General features: G+C 39.9%; 1 protein-coding gene across 1 annotated transcript in view; it reads right to left on the reverse strand.

Annotated features, from left to right (window-relative positions):
- The window catches only part of LOC119413611 (GDNF family receptor alpha-2-like), a 35,331-nt gene extending 25,622 nt beyond the window's left edge, over window positions 1–9,709 (reverse strand). Inside the window, exons 1-2 of the mRNA XM_037680669.1 lie at window positions 9,664–9,709; window positions 8,410–8,760 (exon numbers count right to left, since the gene is read on the reverse strand). Coding sequence (XP_037536597.1) covers window positions 8,410–8,760; window positions 9,664–9,709 — 397 coding nt within the window. The remainder of the gene's footprint in view (window positions 1–8,409; window positions 8,761–9,663) is intronic.
- Between the last annotated feature and the right edge of the window lie 12,327 nt (window positions 9,710–22,036).

The following is a 22,036-nucleotide window of genomic DNA, read 5'->3' on the forward strand; positions in this document are numbered from 1 at the left end:
CGGATGGGTTAGGGTTAGACATGTACTAGTAATGGTTAGATTTACGGTAAGGGTCGGGGTTAGGCTATAGAAAATAAATGGAAGTCAATGCAAAGTCCACAAAAAGTACATTTACAAGAACACACATTCACACTCAAACACAGAATAAAACATAACTTTCTCTCCTCTTAGGATAGATGAAAAGGATCAATACAGAAAAAAAAAAAAACAATTTCATGTACTTTTTGCATTTTCGGGGTTTTGTGTGAAAAAATTACAAACTGCTTTCTTAATGAGTTGGACCAAACTGCCATTTAACAATGGTACAATTATCTTTTTTTTATTTTTTTAACTTTTGCAGTGAAAGTTAGATTAGCTAATTAAGCTGCTCGGGACAGTCGTCCTCACAAGTTGCTCAACTCCCTCTCAGAGACCTGTGTTGCCATTTCATAGCCAAGGGCATAAAATAATGTATGTCAGAGGTGTGAGGCTTATCGTTTAAATTCCACTGCAGAGCTGCGAGGCTGTATCCACATGAGACTCCTAAGAGCTGCAGTCACCTATACAGCTTCTCTGTGTGAAACAACCAGGATTTCTTTCTCATTAATTAACTCCTAGATTCAGACTCCATGTATAGATCTCACTGCCTCATACTTGTACATTCAGAGCAGAGAGTCACTTGTTATCCACCAAGGGCGGTAGCACTGATGTGCTGAATTCAGCTGCCATTTTCTATTAGAATACACAACTAACAAGTCTTAATGGTTTAAAGGTTGGGGTAACTGCACTTATTTTTAGTATCTTGATCCTGATATACATTACAAGATCAAGAAGAAACACTGACCAATATCATACCTGGTTTATATGTTTCATGAATTATTGTTGTCTGATTAAAAAAAAACATTGTTAGCAAAATGTATCTTGTAAATTAAATATAGATGGAATTTAATGAAACTTAAAAAAATTAATAATTGGCTCTATATATGCAACTGATTGAATTTGGAGTCTACCCTTTTAAAATATCTGTCACAGTAAAGCAACTTATACCCCTCCCCCCAACACACACACGTATATGGTATATGGTGTGTATATATATATATATGGTGTGTATATATGTATATATATATATATATATATATATATATATATGTGTGTATGTTGAAAAAGACTTTGTCATTACCTAAAACAATTTAACATGAATGTCTGTTAGCAAAATATCTAATACACCACTGGACCAATTTTAATGAAACTTTTAAAAATTTATTATTAAATGAATATCTACAACTTATTAAATTTGAGTTTTCACAATTCAAGAAAGCAGCCACAGTTGTGTAAATGTAACTATTAAATAAAAGTATTATAAAATACATAATACATAAATGTATATAAAATTATTATAGCCAACATTTTAGATATTGGTGTAAATATTGGTTTGGTAGTAGTTGCGTATAATCTCAAGCAAACAGTAAGAGAATTATAAATCGTACAATATTTTGCTTAAAGCATTGGCAATATACATTGGAGTCAACCACAGTCTATCTGTTAGCAAAATATCTCATGAGCCAATAAATAAATGTTGATGAAAATCTCAGAAAATAATTATTTAATTAGTACTTCTACAGCTGACTATCTTTTGGAGTCACCCAAGCTCTGGCATGAAAGGCAGCAGGCAAAAACATTTCTTCAAGGAATTATGTGAAACTGCAGCTGCGGCACCCGAAATGTTACGGTGTGAACTTTATGTTATTTCTTGAAGACGATATGTCAAGCACTTCTTGATAACAGCGTGTCACTCTGTTAAAGCACTCTGTAGAGAAAACATTTTCTCAGCTGCAAAGAAGTGTTTAAGCGCATGCACGAGCTGCGCTTGAAATTACAAGCGCTCATAGTTGCATTTGTTGTTTGGAGAACATAAGTGCTTTCAAATGGACAAGTATGACTCAAGACCGTGTCTTAAAATCACTCCGGCACAAAGATTAAAAGGCGAGGGAGCACTGTGGCTGTTGTGTATTTCTCCCATACCCTTAACAGGCACCATGTGTGGAATTACAGGGTATGTGCTTCTGTAACGCACTCAGATTATATTCAGCAGCATTAAATACATAAAAACATGTTTTTAGTGGTATAGAAGGTAAACTATATAACAAAAGCCTGGCAAAATATTTCCATTGTTGAATCTTTACAACCACTTAACCCAAGAATCAAGCAAACAGTCTGGTTGCACTGTAGAAATCTGAAACACAACCTTCTATTTTCAGTGCAACAGTTGTAGAGCTACAGCATGTAGATTGAGTTTGAGACACACAACTCACAAGTGGGATCTATATTGTGCAGCACGTTGCAGTTAAAGTCAAGCCATCATATTTTATGGTAATTATGCTCTTAAAACTCTGAATAGTTTGTAATCAGACTGACGAATCAGCAAAAGCGTGAGAATTTCATGTCATGCTGTTTGTGACAAACAGAGGTTTGCAGCATGAGCTTTATTATCACTTGCTGACAAGTAGAGATTTTGCACAATTTGTGTGTATGTTTGTGTGTGTGTCTTTTTTTTCTGTACAGTTAACAAAATGTCTTGTGAATCTCAAAATAGATTTTAATGAAACTTTCAGAAAGTAATCAATAGATCAGCATCTACAACTGATTAACGTTTAGAGTCTAATTGATTAAAGATGGCTGCCACAGCTGATCGGTCATCTTATATTACAGAAAAAAAGCCACATTTTGTTGAACTTTAGAGATAACCGGCTAAACTTTGGAGCGGTAGTAGCTGAGAATTATTGAGAACACATAAGCTAAGTGCTATCTGATCCTGCAAGATACTGCAAAATTGCATGAGATTGTGCTTAATGTTATTTTCAAGGTTTGACCAAAACAGATAAAATTTCTTTAATTCTCATCATAAGATGATCTCTGTCTAAAACTTTGGCATGAAAGGTGCAGAGTGACATGCTTTCCTTCAAGGAATGGCGGGTTTTTATCCATTTCTTTTGTCAAATGAAATCATATTCATCAATGTGAAGAGAAGAAACAAGGAAGAAAAGAAAATGATGAGCTTGAACCATCAAATCCTGATTTACCGGTAGTTGTTTTTCAAATTGTTAAAGACTATGTGCACCTGCAGTACCAGGGATCACACAGATGCTGAATTTACATTTTTTAATTGTTATTTTAGTTTAGGTGGAGAAGTTCCATCCATCCATCCATTTTCTTTACACTCTTTTTCCTTTTTGGGTCGCAGTGGTCACTGGTGTCCATATCCAGCAGTGACTGTGCAAGAGGCGGGGGACACCCTGGACAGGTCTCCAGTCCATCACAGGGACACAGAGACAAAAGAGCCAAACAACCATTCACTCTCTCACTCACACATAGGGACAATTTAAAGTTACCAGTCAGCCTAACCTGCATGTTTTTGGTCTGTGGGAGGAAACCGGAGCACCTGGAGGAAACCCACACATGCACGGAGAGAACATGCACTCTCCACCCAGAAAAGGCTCAGGCCAGGATTTGATTTGTCGACCTTCTCACTGAGAGGCAACAGCCCTACCAACTGATCCACCGTGCCGCCCTGGTGAAGAAGTTAATTTGAAAATATTGATTTGGACAAGTGTGCCCTGATTGTTGAATTACAGGCACTCCCAGCCCCCACTTGAACTTTTCTTTAAGTTCTGAACACGATCATCCTTTTAGTCTGAAATTTCAGTGACATACATTAACTACTGATTTTTATTTTAAAAAAGTGATAAGAGTATTCTTTATGATTTTAAGACACATTTCTACACTATGGTAGAGAAAAAAATACAGAAATGACAATAAAGCTATAAAAACATCATTGGTCTTTGAAAAGTAGTTAAATAACAAATGTTTATATTCACACTGCTGCTTATATTACACTACTGTTGATATACGTTTTTTTCCTAGCCTTATTGCATATGTCACTTTACCTATACCAATATCAAGGACTTCATACATACACTGTGTACATTCACTTCATATGCTACTTTGCCACTTACTACAAATGTCAATGTCAGGACCTTCATTTAATTTTAATTTATAGATATACTTAATAAAACAATTTTATACCTCCATAGTACAATTTAAGACAGTATCATACTTTTGTTATTTCATTTTATGCTTATGTTTATTAAATGTTTTAATGTTAAATGGTTATGGTTGACCCCGGTCCGGGTGCCTTTCTGGGTGGAGTTTGCATGTTCTCTCCGTGCATGTGTGGGTTTTCTCCGGGTGCTCCAGTTTCCTCCCACAGACCAAAAACATGCATGTTAGGCTGATTGGTAACTCTAAATTGTCCCTAGGTGTGAATGAGAGAGTGAATGGTTGTTTGTCTCTATGTGTCCCTGTGATGGACTTACGACCCGTCCAGGGTGTACCCCGCCCCTCGCAAAGTGATTGCTGGACATGGGCACCAGCGACCCCCGTGACCCAAAATGGAATAAGCGGGTAAAGATAATGGATATATATATATATATATATATATATATATATATATATATATCATGATTATACTCTTGGGTTTAGTTGAACTGAGATTATTAACAATTGTGGTTTTAGTAGATTGTCTTCATTTGCCTCCTTTTTGTATGTCGTTAGCTAGTGTTGATATATGCGTCCTAATAAATGTTTGATTTTTTTTTTTTTTACTAATTATTCATTGAAAATATGTTGTTGTGGGATCTTTAAGGTAATTAAATCACCAAGTTGGCAACACTTCAAGTTTGAAGTATTTGTTTTTCCCTCATTTTGTGATAACAGTTAAATTACTGCTTGAATTATTTATTATCACCTGATGCCGTCAAAGGTGGGCAGTCATATTAACCACCTGTGTGCGTCTTTGTATTATATTGATCTGATTAACTAGTGGATGGATTAGAATGAAGTTTACAAAATAATTACTGGATATACATCTAGGACTGAGTAACTAGTGGAGCTAACCTGGTTGAGGATGGTCGTCATGAGCAGCTGACCATAGAAACACGTAGATGACTAAAACTCAGTCAGTTCTGCAGATAATCAGCTGAAACTCAGTGATGAGAGTTATTTGCAACACATAATCATGAGACCTAAGTTTAACACTTTGGCATTAATTGTTGGAGTCAAACATGTATGATTGTTAGCTAAATATCATGTGAGAGCTGGTGAGGAGGAGGATCCAAAGGGAGAAATCAAGCAGGTGACATGAAAAGATTGCTTGCATTGGGTGACTGAAAGTAAATACATTTTAGAGGCACATTCAATGATTACGTTTCAAAATATTTTGCTAACAGACAAAAAGGGTTGAAGCCAACAGTTATCACCGGTGTTTTATGTAAAGAATATTAGAAAAGGTGTACTTCTCGTAGTATTAAGTTGGAGATTATGCTCAGCCATCACCACACTAACTAAACTTTAGCTCAATGATTGCACATCTTGACTGTGCTGTAGTCATTTTAGTGTTTGCTAAGGTCAATTAGCTGAAGCGCCCATCATTATTTGGTTTAACATCAATAGTTAATCAGTTGTTCATCCAATAATTACCTTCTGGGAATCTCATTAAAATCCATGCATGAGTTTATGCGATAGTTGAAAATAAGGGAATTAGTGGCAATGAAAAAAATAAAAACAATTTACCAAGAAAAAACATGTAGCAGAAACACAGAGAGCACCAAATATCTGATGAACCACTACAAAACTCCCAAAGCACTGGATTTAAAGAAACTCTCAGAATGTAATCAATGAATGTACATCTGCAACTGATTAACTTTTGGATTTAAGGCAGTGTGAAAAATTGATTTATTTATTTTTGTTCACTTTAGCTGTGTTTTCTTCTGCCTGCTCATTTCAACCTGTCAGAGGTTTAATGCCAAAAGTCTTTGTTTGGTTATGGCAAACAGCTGATTTATGTCTACAAACAGAAAACAGATCTGAGGTCCTGGTGTACAAACTGTTCACTTCTGCTCATGTCACCAGGTCAGACGTGAAAAAAGATTTAGTTTTCTGACGTTTGCCTTCATTTTTCTGATGTCATCATGCTGCTGACTTACTTTCAGTGTCCCTCGCTCAAAAGACGACGTGGGCAATGACAAATATGACACCTCTTGACCATAATTTAAATTTCTTTCCGTTTTTTTTTTTTTTTTCTGCCCAGTATCAAAATTTGGAAAATGCCATTGTATTTAATTGCTTTAGTGCAAATCTTATCTTATCAATAAAAATTACAACAGCCCCTAATCTCCTTTTATCTGCCTCATTTACAGGACATGCTTGTTTTAGATCTAGTGTCCTTCCGGTCTCCACTTCCTCTTCGTCTTCATGTTTCTTTCTCACATGCTCTTTCATCCCTCATCTTTCCACCTTAGCTCGCAATAAAACTTGGAAAACCGCATTTTAACATATCTGACATACCAATTCAATTAGACCCTTTCTGTTTTGTCTAAAGGATTTTAAAGTGGTTTAGCACCATTTCCATGGGGTCTGCTGGGATTCAGCCTTTTCTGTTTGTTTCCAGAGATGGATGTTGTTCACTGTTTCCAGTTAACAAAAGCCTGCTTGACTGCACAATGGATCGTGATTAGATTAAAGCTGCTCTGTAAGAGCTTTTCGTTTCTGTTAAAGTGGGTTTTATCTCCAAGGTTGACAGGGCCAAATCGGGGCACAGCGCAGAGGACTTTTTATTTATTTATTTATTTTTGGGGGAAAAAGGAACATATGAAGGCCTTAATGTTAGCCCTCTGAACATGACAGTCCAACAACTTCCGTGATGCATTCAAGCGCAAAAACTTTGACTGCCGCTGCTGATGTTGGAGAAATAAGAGGAGGGTGAGGAGTTAGAAATGTGAGGAAAGATAAGCAGAGAGACAGAACGCCTTGAGAGCCCACGTGTCTTTCCCCCCGCGCTCATGTCAGGGACCCTCTGCTGTCCTCGGCCTATCGAAGTGCAGCTGGTGCTATGAGCAATCAGCCTGGTGAATCATTTCACGGATCGCCGCACACAAGTCCAGAGCGATCCGATGCTCTGCAACGCGTCCACCATTATCACTCGTGTCAAAACAGCTGAGTTGATTATGTCATCCAAACTGACACAGCCGCACTTGATATCGTTCACTGACGACACGCACACGAGCACCGCAAATTATCCGTCTTCAGTGAGGGCTTTCCTTTAGGTGCAGACTCCCCAGTAGTTCTGATTCACTCAAATTAGTCTGCATAAAGATACACATCATCACCTGCTGCCACAGGATTACCACACAATCTCATGCAAAATCATAGAGTGCCAACAGAGTATGTTGCAGATGACTCTCAGCTACTTTTACGTCAAACTTTAGCTCAGTAGCTGTAAAACTGACTGAGTCATTGCTACTATTGTGTTGGCTTCTGTTGATTAGTTGAGCCAGCCATCTTGGATCAAGCTGAGTAAAACTTCATCAAATTTCACCCAGTGATCATTTTCTGGAGAGAGTGACTGGTTGTTTGTCTCGTTTGTCTCTTTGTGTCCATGTGATGACTGGAGACCTGTCCAGGGTGTCCCCCGCCTCTGCTGGATATGGGCACCAGTGACACCCATGACCCGAAAAGGAAGAAGCGGGTAAAGATAATGGATGGATGGATGGATGGATGGATAACTTTCTGCAAGTTTCAGTTAAATTCATACAGTTTGTGAGCTGTTTTGCTAACAGACATGAATCTACACACAGACAAACACATCAGCATCATCTGCCATCACCTTTTGGTGTCCGTCCAGACAAATAGGATGCTCCAATGTTTGAACAAGAGTACAGCTTTATGTCCTGGGTAAGTGGAAACCTAAGGACCACTCGTGCTGCACGGCTGTAACCCAATTATGGTAAAATGGAACACTTTAGGTGAAAACCAATAAGTCTATTATAACAGGTCCACCTGATGTAATCCCATTACATTCCCATTATGTATCTGAGGCTGTGGAAAATAGCAAAACATTATTTTTTTTTTTTATTGGGGGCTTTAGGGTATCAGAGGACATGAGCAGTGCATTTTCGGCTTTGCTCAAAAACCACAGTGATAACGGAAGAGCCGAAAACTGTTTCCAGACTTGCACGTGTTTCACCTTTGTATAGCTGCAGAACATTTATTGCAACAGCCTGTCCAGGGTGTACCTGGAATCAGCCTGTGAATCAGCCTGGTGGTCTGCACGTGCAGACCACCAGGCTGATTCACAGCTCTGCAGTGCGTTCGGCTCTTCCATCACTGATGATGATGGGAAGTGAATTCAAAGCCGCAGCCGAGCGACACGGAGGACGCAGGTTGTTCATAACGAGCTTACAGCCAGAAGATGAACAAAGTGAGACTTAATTTGAGCTGTGTGGACGTTCCACAAAGGATCTGCATGACTGTAAGAGGGATTACTGATGCAATGATCTTTTGTTTTCTGAGACTGTGAAACCATCTGCTTCCTACCTTCGTTGAGTCCCATGTGGATGGCCCAGTAGTTCTGTAGGCACTGCAGCTCGTTCTTCATGCTCCTCTTGCAGCGGCAGTCGTACAGAGGGCTCCCCAGCAGCACTTCCAAGGCCGCCTGGCAGTCTCTGTTGTTATCCAGCATGGCTTCCTTCTCCTTGCCCACGAGGCACTGGCGCATCACTCGGTACCGAGAGCTGCAGGAAGGGTTCTGGTTGCACATCTCAGTCGCCTGGATGCAGTCCACCCTCTCTGGCTGATCATCGGTTCTAGACCCGGCGTTTTGAGATCCCGGAGCCTCGCCCAGGCCCATGAACAGAACTGAGGGGTCATCCCAGGAGCTTGCTTCATCTGGGACAAGGAGATAGATTGGGATTAAATGTCAGAATAAAAGTCTCAGGCCTCCTCAGCATGTGTGCTTTAGTGTGTGAATGATGAACTTGTACGCGACCAACAAATTTTACAACCTTTGTCTTGTCCACATATGCCAAATCAACAAGCTCGATTAGTCTGTCATCTCTTCAAATGGGATTATTTTTTACATTTTTATCCAAAAATGTTTCTGCTCACATTGCACTCAGTAGAGCTAAAGAAACTAAACAGCTTCTAACTCAAAGAAAAAGTGCTCTGAAACTTTACATCTAATCAGATTAAATCGAATCAACTGCATTATTAGACCCATTTTCAACCGGGATTGGGATTAAATGAGTTCACAGAGGTTCACAGAGCAGAGAGGCTCCTGTTTTGCCTCTTGAAAAGAGTAACAAACCACCTATCCAGGTAAAGCACAAGGCAGTTTGGGTGAAATGACAAGAGAGACCCCTGGTGATGGTTTGGAGAACTGAACTGGACAGTGTTGACTGGCACGTTGCCAAAATCTCGGCCACACAAAGTTAGGAGAAAAATGACTGTCAGATTGCTGCAACTTGATCACTGATGCTGTCAGGGATTATTGTGCTCATTGTAGATCTGATGGACTCTGTCATAGTCAAGCTAAAAGCATATCTAAAAGCAAGATACTTACAAACTGATCTAGATCACTTAAATCAAGCTGCTTATAAGTTTGCTTTGTAGTCATATTTGGCATAAATCCTCATCTTGTTGAATCAGATTACAAATTAATGCAAAATATTGCTCACAGAACACAAATTAATATCAGGCTCTCGAAGTGACCACATGCCCGACATGCTTTTTTTTTTTACAACTTCAGATGTCGTGAGGAGATTTTGTGCACATCTTCTTGTCGTTTCTTACCTAGGAGCAGGAGAAAAACGCACATCCACACTGTGTCACACTTCATATTGGACTCAGAGGAGCACAGATGAGTCGGGGTCCAGTAATTACACTCAGATTCTCCACCTCTTACAAAAAAAAAAAAAAAAAAAGACTAATCCCCCCACCACCACCACCTTTTTTCTCCGGATTCTTGAACAAGTCTTAACAGTGCCAAATCAATATCCTCATTTAAGCCACAGGAAATAACACGCGCTCCTCAACAGACAAAAAAAAAAAAAAAAAAGAAGAAGAAAAACCTGAAAATAATCCACGACGCTCTTTGAGATTAAAAATGATACAATCCACACTCCTTTTTAGGACTGCTGCACTAAAAAATCCACTGGCATTTTGCAGGGTGGGGGAAAGGGGGGGGGAAGCAAATGAGCCCAGTCAGTCAATCCATGAAAGCAGTTTGTCAGGGTCCGTCTGCGCTGCCTTCATACCAACAAACTCCTGAGACTTGACGTGTCCGCATGTCTCCTCCGCCCCGTGCACACTTCAACTAAATCATGCCAACATGTTTCAGGAGGTGACAGAAGTCGTTTCAAAGTGCTACAAGGCGCTGACTGGATTGTTTTGGTGTTTTTCCTCTCTTTTCCTCCCCCCGGGGGCCACTGCTGCGCTGCGCTCCTCTGGAGGAAGCGTGAACGCTCCTTTTTCACTGACTGCACGCGCACCGACTGCGCTTTTATAAAGAGGGCCAGCAGAGGGCGCTCTCGCACATGTCCTCTCTCTATCACACACACTCTCTCTTTCTCTCACACACATACAATAATAAATGTTACCCCACAGAGGAGCGCCACGGTGTTGTAATTTTCCTGCTGGGGGTGGGGATGCATCAGTGGTGCTCAGCATGGGCGATAATAGTGACCCCACGTGACCTGCGCTGTGATATTTCTCAGAGTTTCACGTGGCTGTGCTGCAGAGGGTTTCCACTTTCTGTGGAACAATTTCTGTGATTCATTATATCCTTCTTATGTGATTACTATCTCTTTTATAGGGGGAGTCTTTACAGCTCTGCTCAGTATTCAGGTGTCGGAGAGAGGAGGCTGCAACACATCAAGGAAGGAGTTAGAAAGAAATGATAACTGCATTTAGAAAAACAACACATCAGAAAAATAACATCAATATTATTATTATTACTATCCATCCATCCATTATCTTTTACCCGCTTTTTCCATTTTGGGTCACGGGGGTCGCCGGTGCCCATGTCCAGCAAATACTGTGCGAGGGGCAGGGGACACCCTGGACAGGTTGCAAGTCCATCACAGAGACACATAGAGACAAACGACCATTCACTCTCTCACTCACACCTAGGGACAATTTAGAGTTACCAATCAGTCTAACATGCATGTTTTTGGTCTGTGGTACCCAAAGAAAACCCACGCATGCACGGAGAGAACATGCAAACTCAACCCTAAAAGACCCCCGGACCGGGATTTGAACCGGCAATCTTCTCGCTGAGCTCTATCAGTTGTGCCACTGCGCTGCCCTATTATTATTATTATTATTATTATTATTATTATTATTATTATTATTATTATTGTTATTATTATTATTCTAAAAAAGTTCAATCTGGTCCTCTGGACATTCAAAAAAACAAAAAACAAAACAAAGCAAAAAAATGTAGAAATGTTTTGTCTCTCATCCGAGAGACTTCATCAGTCTGAGGTGCACTGAGGAAGTCTCTCGGATGAGAGACGAAACGTTTCTACATTTTTTTGTTTTTGTTTTTTTGAATGTCCAGAGGACCAGATTGAACTTTTTTTGGATTTTTCTACCTGGATTATTGAGCATGCATCAGGATATTATTATCATTATTAGCAGTAATAGTAGTAGTAGTTGTAGTTGTTGTAGTAGTAAAAGTAGTAGTAGGAATAGTAGTAGTAGTATTATAGTAGTAGTAGTTGTTGTAGTAGTAATAGTAATAGTAATAATCCCGTTTAAAAACTCACTACTATTCAGTAGCTTTCATCGGCCAGATGATCTGTGTTGTGAACCTGTACGCTCCAGACTGGTTTGTCGTCATATTTATTATCTGCATCTTTTTTATGTCTATAATTATGATTTACTTCATTTTGTATATTGCTTCGTGTGTTGTCTGTTGTTCTGTCTGTACAGCACTTTGGTTGGCCTTGTAGCTGTTTTAAGAGCTCTATAAATAAAATGGTATGGTATGGTATAATAGTAGTAGTAACCAACCACCGCCCTCTACAAGAAAGAGCAGAGTTTTCTTTTTCTTCTGAGGAGACTCAGGTCCTATAACATCTGCAGGACCATGCTGCAGATGTTTTACCACTCGGTGGTCTCCAGCATCTTCTTCTACGCTGTGGTGTGCTGGGGCAGCAGGGTGAAGAAAGCTGATGCCAACAGACTCAATAAACTCATCAAAAGAGCTGGTTCAGTTCTGGGAGTGGACCTGCAGTCTGTGACAGAGGTGTCTGAGCAGAGGATGCTGAGGAAACTGCTCCAGATCCTGAACAACACGTCACACCCCCTGCATGACACACTGGACTCTTACTGCAGCACCTTCAGTCGTAGACTGACCATCGAGGTGCTCCACAGAACAGCACAGGAAGTCCTTCCTCCCTGTGGCTATCAAACTTTTCAACTCCTCCCCCTTTCTACACACAGGACAATAATAAATAATCCTGCACCACAATAAACACTTTAATGTTTCTGTCTGCACCTGTTTAGAACTTAATTGCTGGTATTTTTATATTCTCTGTTTTTTTTTTTTTGTTTGTTTGTTTTTATATGTGAGATTCCTTGTGTATGTTTCTTTGTACAGAAACTCTGACACAACAATTTTCTGTGGGATCAATCAAATTCTAATCTTATTGTATCTTATCTTATCATGTCTTGTCTTGTCTTATCTTATCTTATCTTATCTTATCTTATCTAGTAGTAGTATTTGTAGTAGCAGTAATAGACGTAATAGTAGTAATAGGGTAATAGGAGTAATAGAGTAGTAGTAGTAGTAGTAGTAGTAGTAGTAGTAGTAGTAGTAGTAGTAGTAGTAGTAGTAGTAGTAGTAGTAGTAATGTTATTGCCTATCTCTGTGCTTGCATGTATTATTACTTATCTCACTTATCTCATGATCTACTCAACAGATTTGAATTAAAACTTTCAGAAAGTCATTATTTGATGTACATGTACAGTTGACTAACTTTTAGGGTCAACAATTCAAAATGGCTGCTGCATCTAATTAAATTTTGCAAATACAAAAGTCGTTATAATTCAGTCTATTTTAAAGATATTAAATTACAGGTTGGTGCAGTCATAGCTGAGAGTCATCTCTGACACACACTTAGAGCGCTACACACTGAGTGAGATTTTTGTTTTAAATCTTTGTCATTAACTATTAGAGTCAACTGTCTGTCTGTTAGTAAAATATCACCTGAACCACAAGATGGAGTTTAACGAAACTCTCAGAAAGTAAATAATAGATGTACATCTGCAACTGGTTAACTTCTGAAACATTACCTCATTTAATATGGCTGCCAAAGCTAAATAATCAATACAAATATACTGTAGCTATAACTCAGTGAATACCATAGATATTGACCTTACATTTGGTGGAGTAGCAGCTGGGAATCATATGACACATACTTTGAGCAATACATATTGTATGACAGCTTTGCTTAAAAATATTCATTCATTCATTCAACCTTTAGTTATACAAGATGTGCCATTAACCCTGTTTTTCTGTTAGCAAAATATCTCATGGACAACTGGATGGCTTTTATTATTATTAAACTCTCACAAAGTGATTATTGGACATACATCCACGACTGCTTAAGTTCTGAAGTCAAATAAAATAAGCTGTTGTATCTGCCAAAACTAATAAATCTTTGTCAACCAAAAAATGGCTAAAAGTCGGTCAGTTTGACAGATGTTGAGCTCAGACTTGTTGTGGTTGTAGCTGAGAGTTATTCACAACATATGTCCTGAGTGCTAATAGATTGTGTGAGAAGATCTTGTATGTACGATTCTGCATAGCATCGTTTTTGGGGTTTTACAAAAAAAAGCTAATCATTATTTTTCAGCTCAAGATGATCTTAGTTTCAAACTCTGGTGTGAAAGGCAGCAAGTGATATCCTTGCTTCAAGGAATGCTAGTGTATTTAAAAATTTAGCAAGGATTGTTAGTCCCCAATATTCTCAGAAATTTGCAAATGATTTCTGGCAAATAGAGTTCAAAAGTGGACGCAGCAGCGATGACGAGAATGTCCCCATTCATTTCTGAAATGAGCAAACATTTCATGCTCGATCTGTGGTTCGTCAAATCCACAGAATGATAAAAGGAAAGGATCTAATACAGCGTCTCGTTTCATAGACACCATTTTTTGGCTCAGAGGAAATTGCTAACCCCCACAACCAGCTGAATCTGCCATTTTTCAAAGTGGCTTTGCATCAGACAAAATGACTCTGTTGTGCATCGCTGCTTAAATAGTGCCCAGAATGTCATAAATCTTTACAAATCTCAAAAAACAAAGTCTCCATTTAGACGTGCGTGACAGTGACAAACTGCAAGGCCACTGGCTCGTAATGACGTTTGACTGTCAGGCCGGGCAGTCGTCCAACAGGGAAAAGAGCTCGCCATTATAACAGCAAAATCAGCCTCATTCTGACTATATTGGCTGTGGCGTGTACTCGTCCCTCGAGTTGGGAGTCACTGTTATGAAGACTTTGTGAAGCATCATGAACATCTTTAAACTAGCACGGCAGAGCCTGATGCAGTCCATTCTTTGGTTATTTTTTTAAGTAAAAGTACAAATCTCAACACAAACTTTATTATAGCTACACAAACTACTGATTTCTTTTTTAAATTATTTTATGAGAGCAAAAAGTTCTTCAAATAAATTCTCACTAAGATCAGAGATGTGTAGAGTTTACATCAAGCCATTGAAGCTTGCAAATGATCTAAGGATTTTATGTAAATTTAAAAAATATAAATGTGGATCATGCTTGGCATGTGTCTGTGTGTTTGTGTGTGCTTGGCTGTTGCTTTAATCAACCCACGAATCAATGGATCAATCTGCTAAACGTTTACTAAACTTTGGTGTGGTAGTAGCTGAGACTGATTCCCAACACACATTCCGAGGATTAACAAATTGTGGAAGAGCAATGTTTTAAAATGTTACGATAACCACATTATAGTTTGAGTCAATTCTGTTTGTCGGTAGGCAAAATGTGTCATGAACCACTGGGGAGATTGTGAAAAAACTTTCACTAAACAATTCCTGGATGCACCTGAACGCCTCATTAATTCTGGAGCCTAGCTAATGCAAGACTTGTGCAGCAGTCAAATAGTTTTTCTCTATTGTATTGTAGCTTTAATATGAACATTTATAAACAAATTTCTGTTAGTGGAAACTATTCTGAAAACTGTATATTTAAGAGCCAAAAAATAAACTTATTCTGTATGTAAATCCTCTCCTAATTATTCCTTCTTGAAGACAGATATTATTTTTGCTGTTTGCACAATTTGCCCCTTTTTGGAGTGTTAATTAATTACAATATCCTAACTTTATAGCACAGGTTGGAAAACTGAGAGATAAAGTTAGAGAGGCCAGACTGAGATGGTTTGGACATGTCTAGAGGAGGGACAGTGGGTATATTGGTAGAAGGATGTTAGAAATGCAGCTGCCAGGAAAAAGACAAAGAGAAGATATATGGATGCAGTTAGAGAGGACATGGACGTACGGGTTGTTGAAGTGAGGTACAGAGTGAGATGGAAGCTAATGACTCACTGTGGTGGCCCCTGAAGAGAGAAAAGCCGAAAGAAGAATATTTTTATTTTATAACTTATTAGCAGTTCTTCTTCTGACATACACAAATAGAAAAAATTAATGTACCGGTACACTGTATAACCCTCACACATACACACAAAATTTGCATGACTCCACACTTATATGCTCTTTCATTAATACGCATGTACTTATGAGCACTGCAGAGAGTGCAGTGCTGACAGAGGCACACGGAAAATGCACAGATCAGATGGCAGAGCCACCATAAGCTGTGACAGAAAGAAAGCGAACCAATCTGGATATAGAACACATTGTTCTCAACACTGAGACAAACCACTGACTGCCTCTAAAAGTGAAACTATTATAGTGCATAGAAATGGTATCATTAGGAAATGAAATAATGATATAGAACAGATTAAAAGTTGTCTAGTTGCTGTAACATGCTGAATATGACATCAGGGGGCTCGAGGAGCGAGCTCGGTCTTACTCTGGTGGGTTAAATACGAGTTCAGACAATCTGTAACTGAACCTAGAAAGTGTGACTGGCAAACCTGCAGAATGCACATTACTCCACTCAAAGTTACTTATTTTTATGACTACAATATTTTCAGCTTTTGTTGGTTTTAACAATGCCTTCTTACTGTTTTATTCTGTCTTTGTTGCACTGTTTTGAACTTCTTCTGGTCAATAGATTTTCACATTTCTTTCACTTTATTGTGCAAATCCTGAATCATTTTATCCTTTTCTCTTTACATTTTCTTCTGTACAATTTTTGACAAACTACTTCAGAATAGTGTAAGCTTTTTCAGACCTTGAGGAATCAAAACATTCAGATCATTCAGGACATGCAACAATGATTTTTCTGTGATTTTTATATTTTAAAACTTTTAACTATTATTATAGATGAAGCTTTTGTCCTTGGTTACCCATGACCCAGGAGAAATTTGCCAGGCACTTCAGACACATAGAGAGCAGAGCAGGAGGAAGGAAAAACGGGGAGGAAAGACAAAAGCAGCCACCTCGAGCAAGAGCCAGGGAGGAAGTGCATACCGCCACCTCTCCAAGTTTTCTTCCACCTGTTCCCTGTTTTCACCACAAACACGTCATCTGCAAACATCATAGCCCATGGGGATTCCTGCCTGACCTCATCTGTTAGTCAGTCCATCATCATAGCAAACAAGAAGGAGCTCAGAGTTTATCCTTGATGCACTTGCACCTCCACCTTGAAGCTATCCATCACTCATACAGCACCTCACCACTGTCCTGCTGTCCTCATATGTACCAGTCTAACATACTTCTCTACCACTCCAGATTTCCTCATGCAATAAAACATCTCCTCCCTCTACACCCTGTCATATGCTTTTTTCTAAAGCCACAAAGACCCAATGGAGGTATTTCTGACCCTCTCTGTATTTCTCCATCAGCATCCTCAAAGCAAAGATGGAATATGTAGTGCTCTTTCTTGGAATGAAACCATAATGCTGCTCACAAATAGTCACCTCTCATTTTAGTCTTGCTTCTACAACTCTCTCCCAGATCTTCATTGTGTGAATCTTCAACTTAATCCACCTGTAGTTGCTACAACTCTGTACATCACCCTTGTTCTTAAAAATGGGCACCAGTACACTTCTCCATTCTTCAGGCATTTTCTCACCCTCATATGCCATTGAATATTTGAGTCATAAACCTCACTCCATCTCTCCAAAATATTTCCAAACCTCCACTGGTATGTCATAAGGTCCTACTGCCTTCCCCTTCTTCATTCTTTTCAGAGTTTTCTGGACTTCACCTTCACTACTCTTTCCTACTTCTTGTCTACATTTTCTATGACCTCTATTCTTCTTTCTCTTTCATTCTCTTCATTCTTTAGCTCCTCAAAGTACTCCTTCCATCTTCCCATCACACTCACGTTTTTAACTTTAATTATAATTTTTTTATTGAGATACATTATATCTCCTCAAATCTATGAAAACTTCTGTGCTCTTTAAAAATCTTAAGCATGCTTGCTTCGTTTCTTTCCTTTTAACTACTGTTTAGCAAGTTTTAGCTTTTAGCAACTGTTTTTTTTTTACTTTAACTTTTTTGTATTGTCTTACTGTTTTGAGTTTTTATTTTCTGTTCTGATCATTGAAGCTTACCACAATGACTTTACTTGATTTAGCTTTTAGCTATTTAGCTTTTAGCTCCTAGGATAAATCAGCATATGTGCTGATGATGTCACCACCATCAGAAATGTTAAGAGCTACCCCAACCAGAAACCATGGCTGAATGCAGAGGTTCGTACTATGCTGGAAGCCATGGACATTTCCTTCAGGTCTGGCAACTCACAGGAGCTGAGAAGGACAAGGAAAGAGCTGGTTGCTGGTATTGAAAGAGCCAAAGCCACATATGCCCAGAGGATCCAGGGTCAATTCACCTCACAAAACCCACGGAGCATGCGGAAGGGCATTAAGTGTATAACAGATTATGAAGACAGGGGTGCACAATGCCCTAGGGACTCATCTGTCTGATGCCCTCAACAAGTTATATGCATGCTTTAAAGACCCTAACAAACCACCCAGAACCAGATTCACCTCACCACCAGAAGAGGAGTTTCTCAGAGTGACCTCAGCCAAAGTGAGGAGTGCTTTCAGAAGGTTTAATCCTCACAAAGCAACTGGCCCAGACAACATTTCGGAGAAGTTGCTGAGAGACTGTGCCAATCAGCTCTGCGAGGTGCTGGCTGACATCTTTAACTCCTCAGTCACCCTGGCAACAGTTCCCACCTGCCTGCAGACTGCCACCATCATCCCTGTCCCAAAGGGCTTTACAGTGACTGGTCTGAATGACTATTGGCCAGTAGCCCTCACACGATTGTCACTAAATGCTTCAAAAGACTGGTCATGACCCACATCAGAACAACCATCAACATCAGCGAGGGCCCCCACCAGTATGCATACTGCAAGAATCGATCAACAGAGGACGCATCTCCTCTATGGCCCACACTGCTCTCACCCACCTGGAGCAGAAGGACTCCTATGTCCATATGTTCTTTGTGGACTTCACATCTGCCTTCAACACCATGGTTCCCAGACCCTAATGGACAAACTACTCACACTAGGACTGAACCCCACCATTTGCAACTGGGTCCTAGACTTCTTAACAAACAGACCACAGTCAGTGAGGATCCACAACTTCTCTTCCTCCACCATAACCCTCAGCACTGGCTCTCCTCAGGGCTGTGTGTTGAGCTAACTTCTGTTCACTCTGCTCATGTATGACTGTACACCTACCCATCCAGGCTGTCATATTGTAAAGTTTGCAGACAATACAGTGCTGGTTAGATGCATCACAAACAACATGTCCAACTACAGGCAGGAGGTGGAACACCTGGAGAGCTGGTGCAGGAAGAACAAACTTCACATAAATGTGAAGAAGATGGTCGTGAACTTCAGATGGAACACCCCCCCCCCCCCCCAATATAGGAGGATCTGTGGTCGGAGTGGTCTCCAGCTACAAGTACTTGGGTGTGCACCTGAATGATGACCTCAGCTGGGGCAACAACACTACCAGCTTGATCAAGACAGCACATCAGAGACTCTACTTCCTCAGGCGGTTGAGACGAGCTAGTCTGGGAAGCTCAGTCCTCACCTCCTTCTACAGGTGTGCAGTGGAGAGCATCCTGTGTTCCAGCATCAACGTGCGTGTGGCATGGAGGCTGCACAGCTGCAGAAAGAAAAGCTTTGCAGAGAGTGGTGAAGGCTGCACAGAAGATTGTTGTAGTCAGTCTCCCCACCATCACAGACATCTACACCTCCATATGCAGGAAGAGGCACACCTGCATCATGAAGGACCCCACTCACCCAGCACACACACTTTTTGCCCCGCTCTACTCAGGCAGGAGGTTGAGGAGCATTAAGTGTAGAACCCCTAGACTGAGGAACAGCGTCTACCCTGAAGCTGTTAGACTCATGAATCCTTAATCAAGATTATCACTGTAGAACAAAAATCACTGTAATGCCACTTGATTGTTGATATGTGCTGCTGATTATCCATGTTGCTGATCTTATGCTGCTGATTTATTTCATGCTGCTGTGTTCATTCATACTCATCTGCTCACACAGACTCATGTTTGTGCTGCTGTTGTTCGGCATATTGTTTTTGTACTATTAATGCTTTGCATATTTTTACAAAGTAGTTTAGTGTAGGGCAGCACGGTGGCGCAACTGGTAGAGCTGCTGCCTCTCAGCGAACAGGTCCCTGGTTCAAACCCCAGTCCAGGGGCCTTCTGGGTGGAGTTTGCATGTTCTCTCCGTGCATGCGTGGGTTTTCTCCGGGTACTCCGGTTTCCTCCCACAGACCAAAAACATGCATGTTAGGCTGATTGGTAACTCTAAATTGTCCCTAGGTGTGAGTGAGAGAGTGAATGGTTGTTTGTCTCATTTGTCTCTATGTGGCCCTGTGATGGACTTGCGACCCGTCCAGGGTGTACCCCGCCCCTCGCACAGTGATTGCTGGACATGGGCACCAGCGACCCCCGTGACCCAAAATGGAATAAACGGGTAAAGATAATGGATGGATGGATGGATGGATGGACTTTGTTGGATGTAACTGGGACCCTGTGTACACAGTTCAGTTCTATCACATGCACCACATGTGATGAGAATGACAATAAAGAAGCCTTGGCCTTGACCTACCTTGACTAACTTTAGTGTATAGCTAACTTTGGCTACTGTTTTACTCATTTTATCTTTTAGCTTTGATTTTAGCTTGTCTTAGCTTTAAGATACTGTTTTGCTGGTTTTAGTTTTAGTTCAGTTTTGATTGTCTTTTTTAACAACTCATTTTCAGCTTTTTCAACTTAATTCAGCAAAGTCTCTGAGCTCTCAGTGTTAACTTTGCAATTTAGAAATATATATATATAAAGTTCTGGGCGCCTCCCTAGGGAGATGCTCGGGGCATGTCCAACTGGGAAGAGTCTCATAGGAAGACTCAAAGCACACAGAAGAAACTGTCTCTTGGCTGGCCATGGGATCACGGTCCTCCCAGCAGAGCTAAACGGTGGCTGGGGAAAGAGATGTCTGGGCCTCCCTGCTTAAGCTGTTGTCCCCACGACCCGACTGGAAAAAGAGGACAATAATGAATTGTAATGACACACTTTATACATCTTGGGCATGGCGTTGCTGGGGCAAAACTTAATTAACTCAAATCTTATCAAACCATCCATTATCTTGACCCACAACTTCCTTTTCAGGTTGCAAGGATCACTGGTGCCCATATGCAGCAGTCACTGTGCAGGTTTGCAGTCCATCACAGGGACGTAGAGCCAAATGAGACAAACAACCATTCAGTCTCTCATTACACCTATGGACAATTTAGAGTTACCAATCAACCTAACATACATGTTTTTGGTCTGCGGGAGGAAACTGGTGTACCCGGAGAAAACCCACACATGCATGGAGAGAACATGCAAACTCCACCCAGAAAGGCCTGCGGTTCGATCTGGCAACCTTCTCCCTGAAAAGCAACAGTCTACCAACTGAGCTTGGCTATTTCATTGTTGGGTCATCTTGAGAAACCTGAACAGCTTATTTGTTGTGAAACAAAGCAGGAGTAAAGTAAGGGTCATGTCAAAAACACATTTGTTTTCAAGTTGCCTAATATAAAATGTAACACTAAAGTAACAGGTAAAATAATGTAGATATTTAAATCCAGCTCTATTCCACTCTGGTATTTAGTTCAGATTAATAAGAGGCTGAAGATGAAACCTCAGCCTGTGTGTCGTTCAGTCATGATTTATTTAAAGTTGAGACTTGTCGTAAAATATCTCAAAACTTACCATATAAAACTTTTGACTAAATATTAGGTTGAGAAATTAAATCATAATGCTCGCAATATATTTATGTTTTTGATTTGAAAAATATCCGAATTCTCTCAGCTTTGTTTCCACAATGCACCCTTAAAATCAGAACATTAACACAAATGCAAGTGACTAATGAAACAAGGAAGAGTGAGGTCATTCTTGCTGATGGAGGAGTATTAATTGCTTCATATTATAGTGTGTCATCTCACAGTATAAAACAAGCTCATAATGTTTGAGGTCCTGAATGGTACTGTTTATTCATCTGACAACTTTATTTTGGGTTGCTTTGCTCAGACAATAAAAAAATCCCAATGTGACCTCCCTTGGACTCACTGGAACCTATTGACCAGTTAGATCCATTTGTTTCCCAGCCATTTCAGATGTTGTTCATTTTTATCACATTACTTTGACAGAAATTGAATTTCCTCTGATGCATTTTTATGTATCCTAAGTGCTGCTCTGGTCCTTCACGGAGTATAGTGTTTCCAGTGGTGTGATGATGCAAAAAACACTTTTACAGGAGAGAGGAAACATATTTTATTTTAATGTGTGCATTTATTTTAATGTATTGTAAAATATAGGTTTGTTTTTCAGGAATATATCATCAGTAGGACACTTAACTTTCCTTAGAAAGTCACATGTAAAGATCTGTCTGTTAGACCAAAACAATGTAATCTATACAACAGAGACACCATAACACTGTGAAGAAATCCATCACCTGAAAAAAGCGCAAACAGATACTATAATGTTGCAAGTTT

Source organism: Nematolebias whitei, chromosome 8 (assembly GCF_014905685.2).
Source record: "Nematolebias whitei isolate Nwh7 chromosome 8, NemWhi1, whole genome shotgun sequence".
NCBI classification, from domain to species: Eukaryota; Metazoa; Chordata; class Actinopteri; order Cyprinodontiformes; family Rivulidae; genus Nematolebias; species Nematolebias whitei.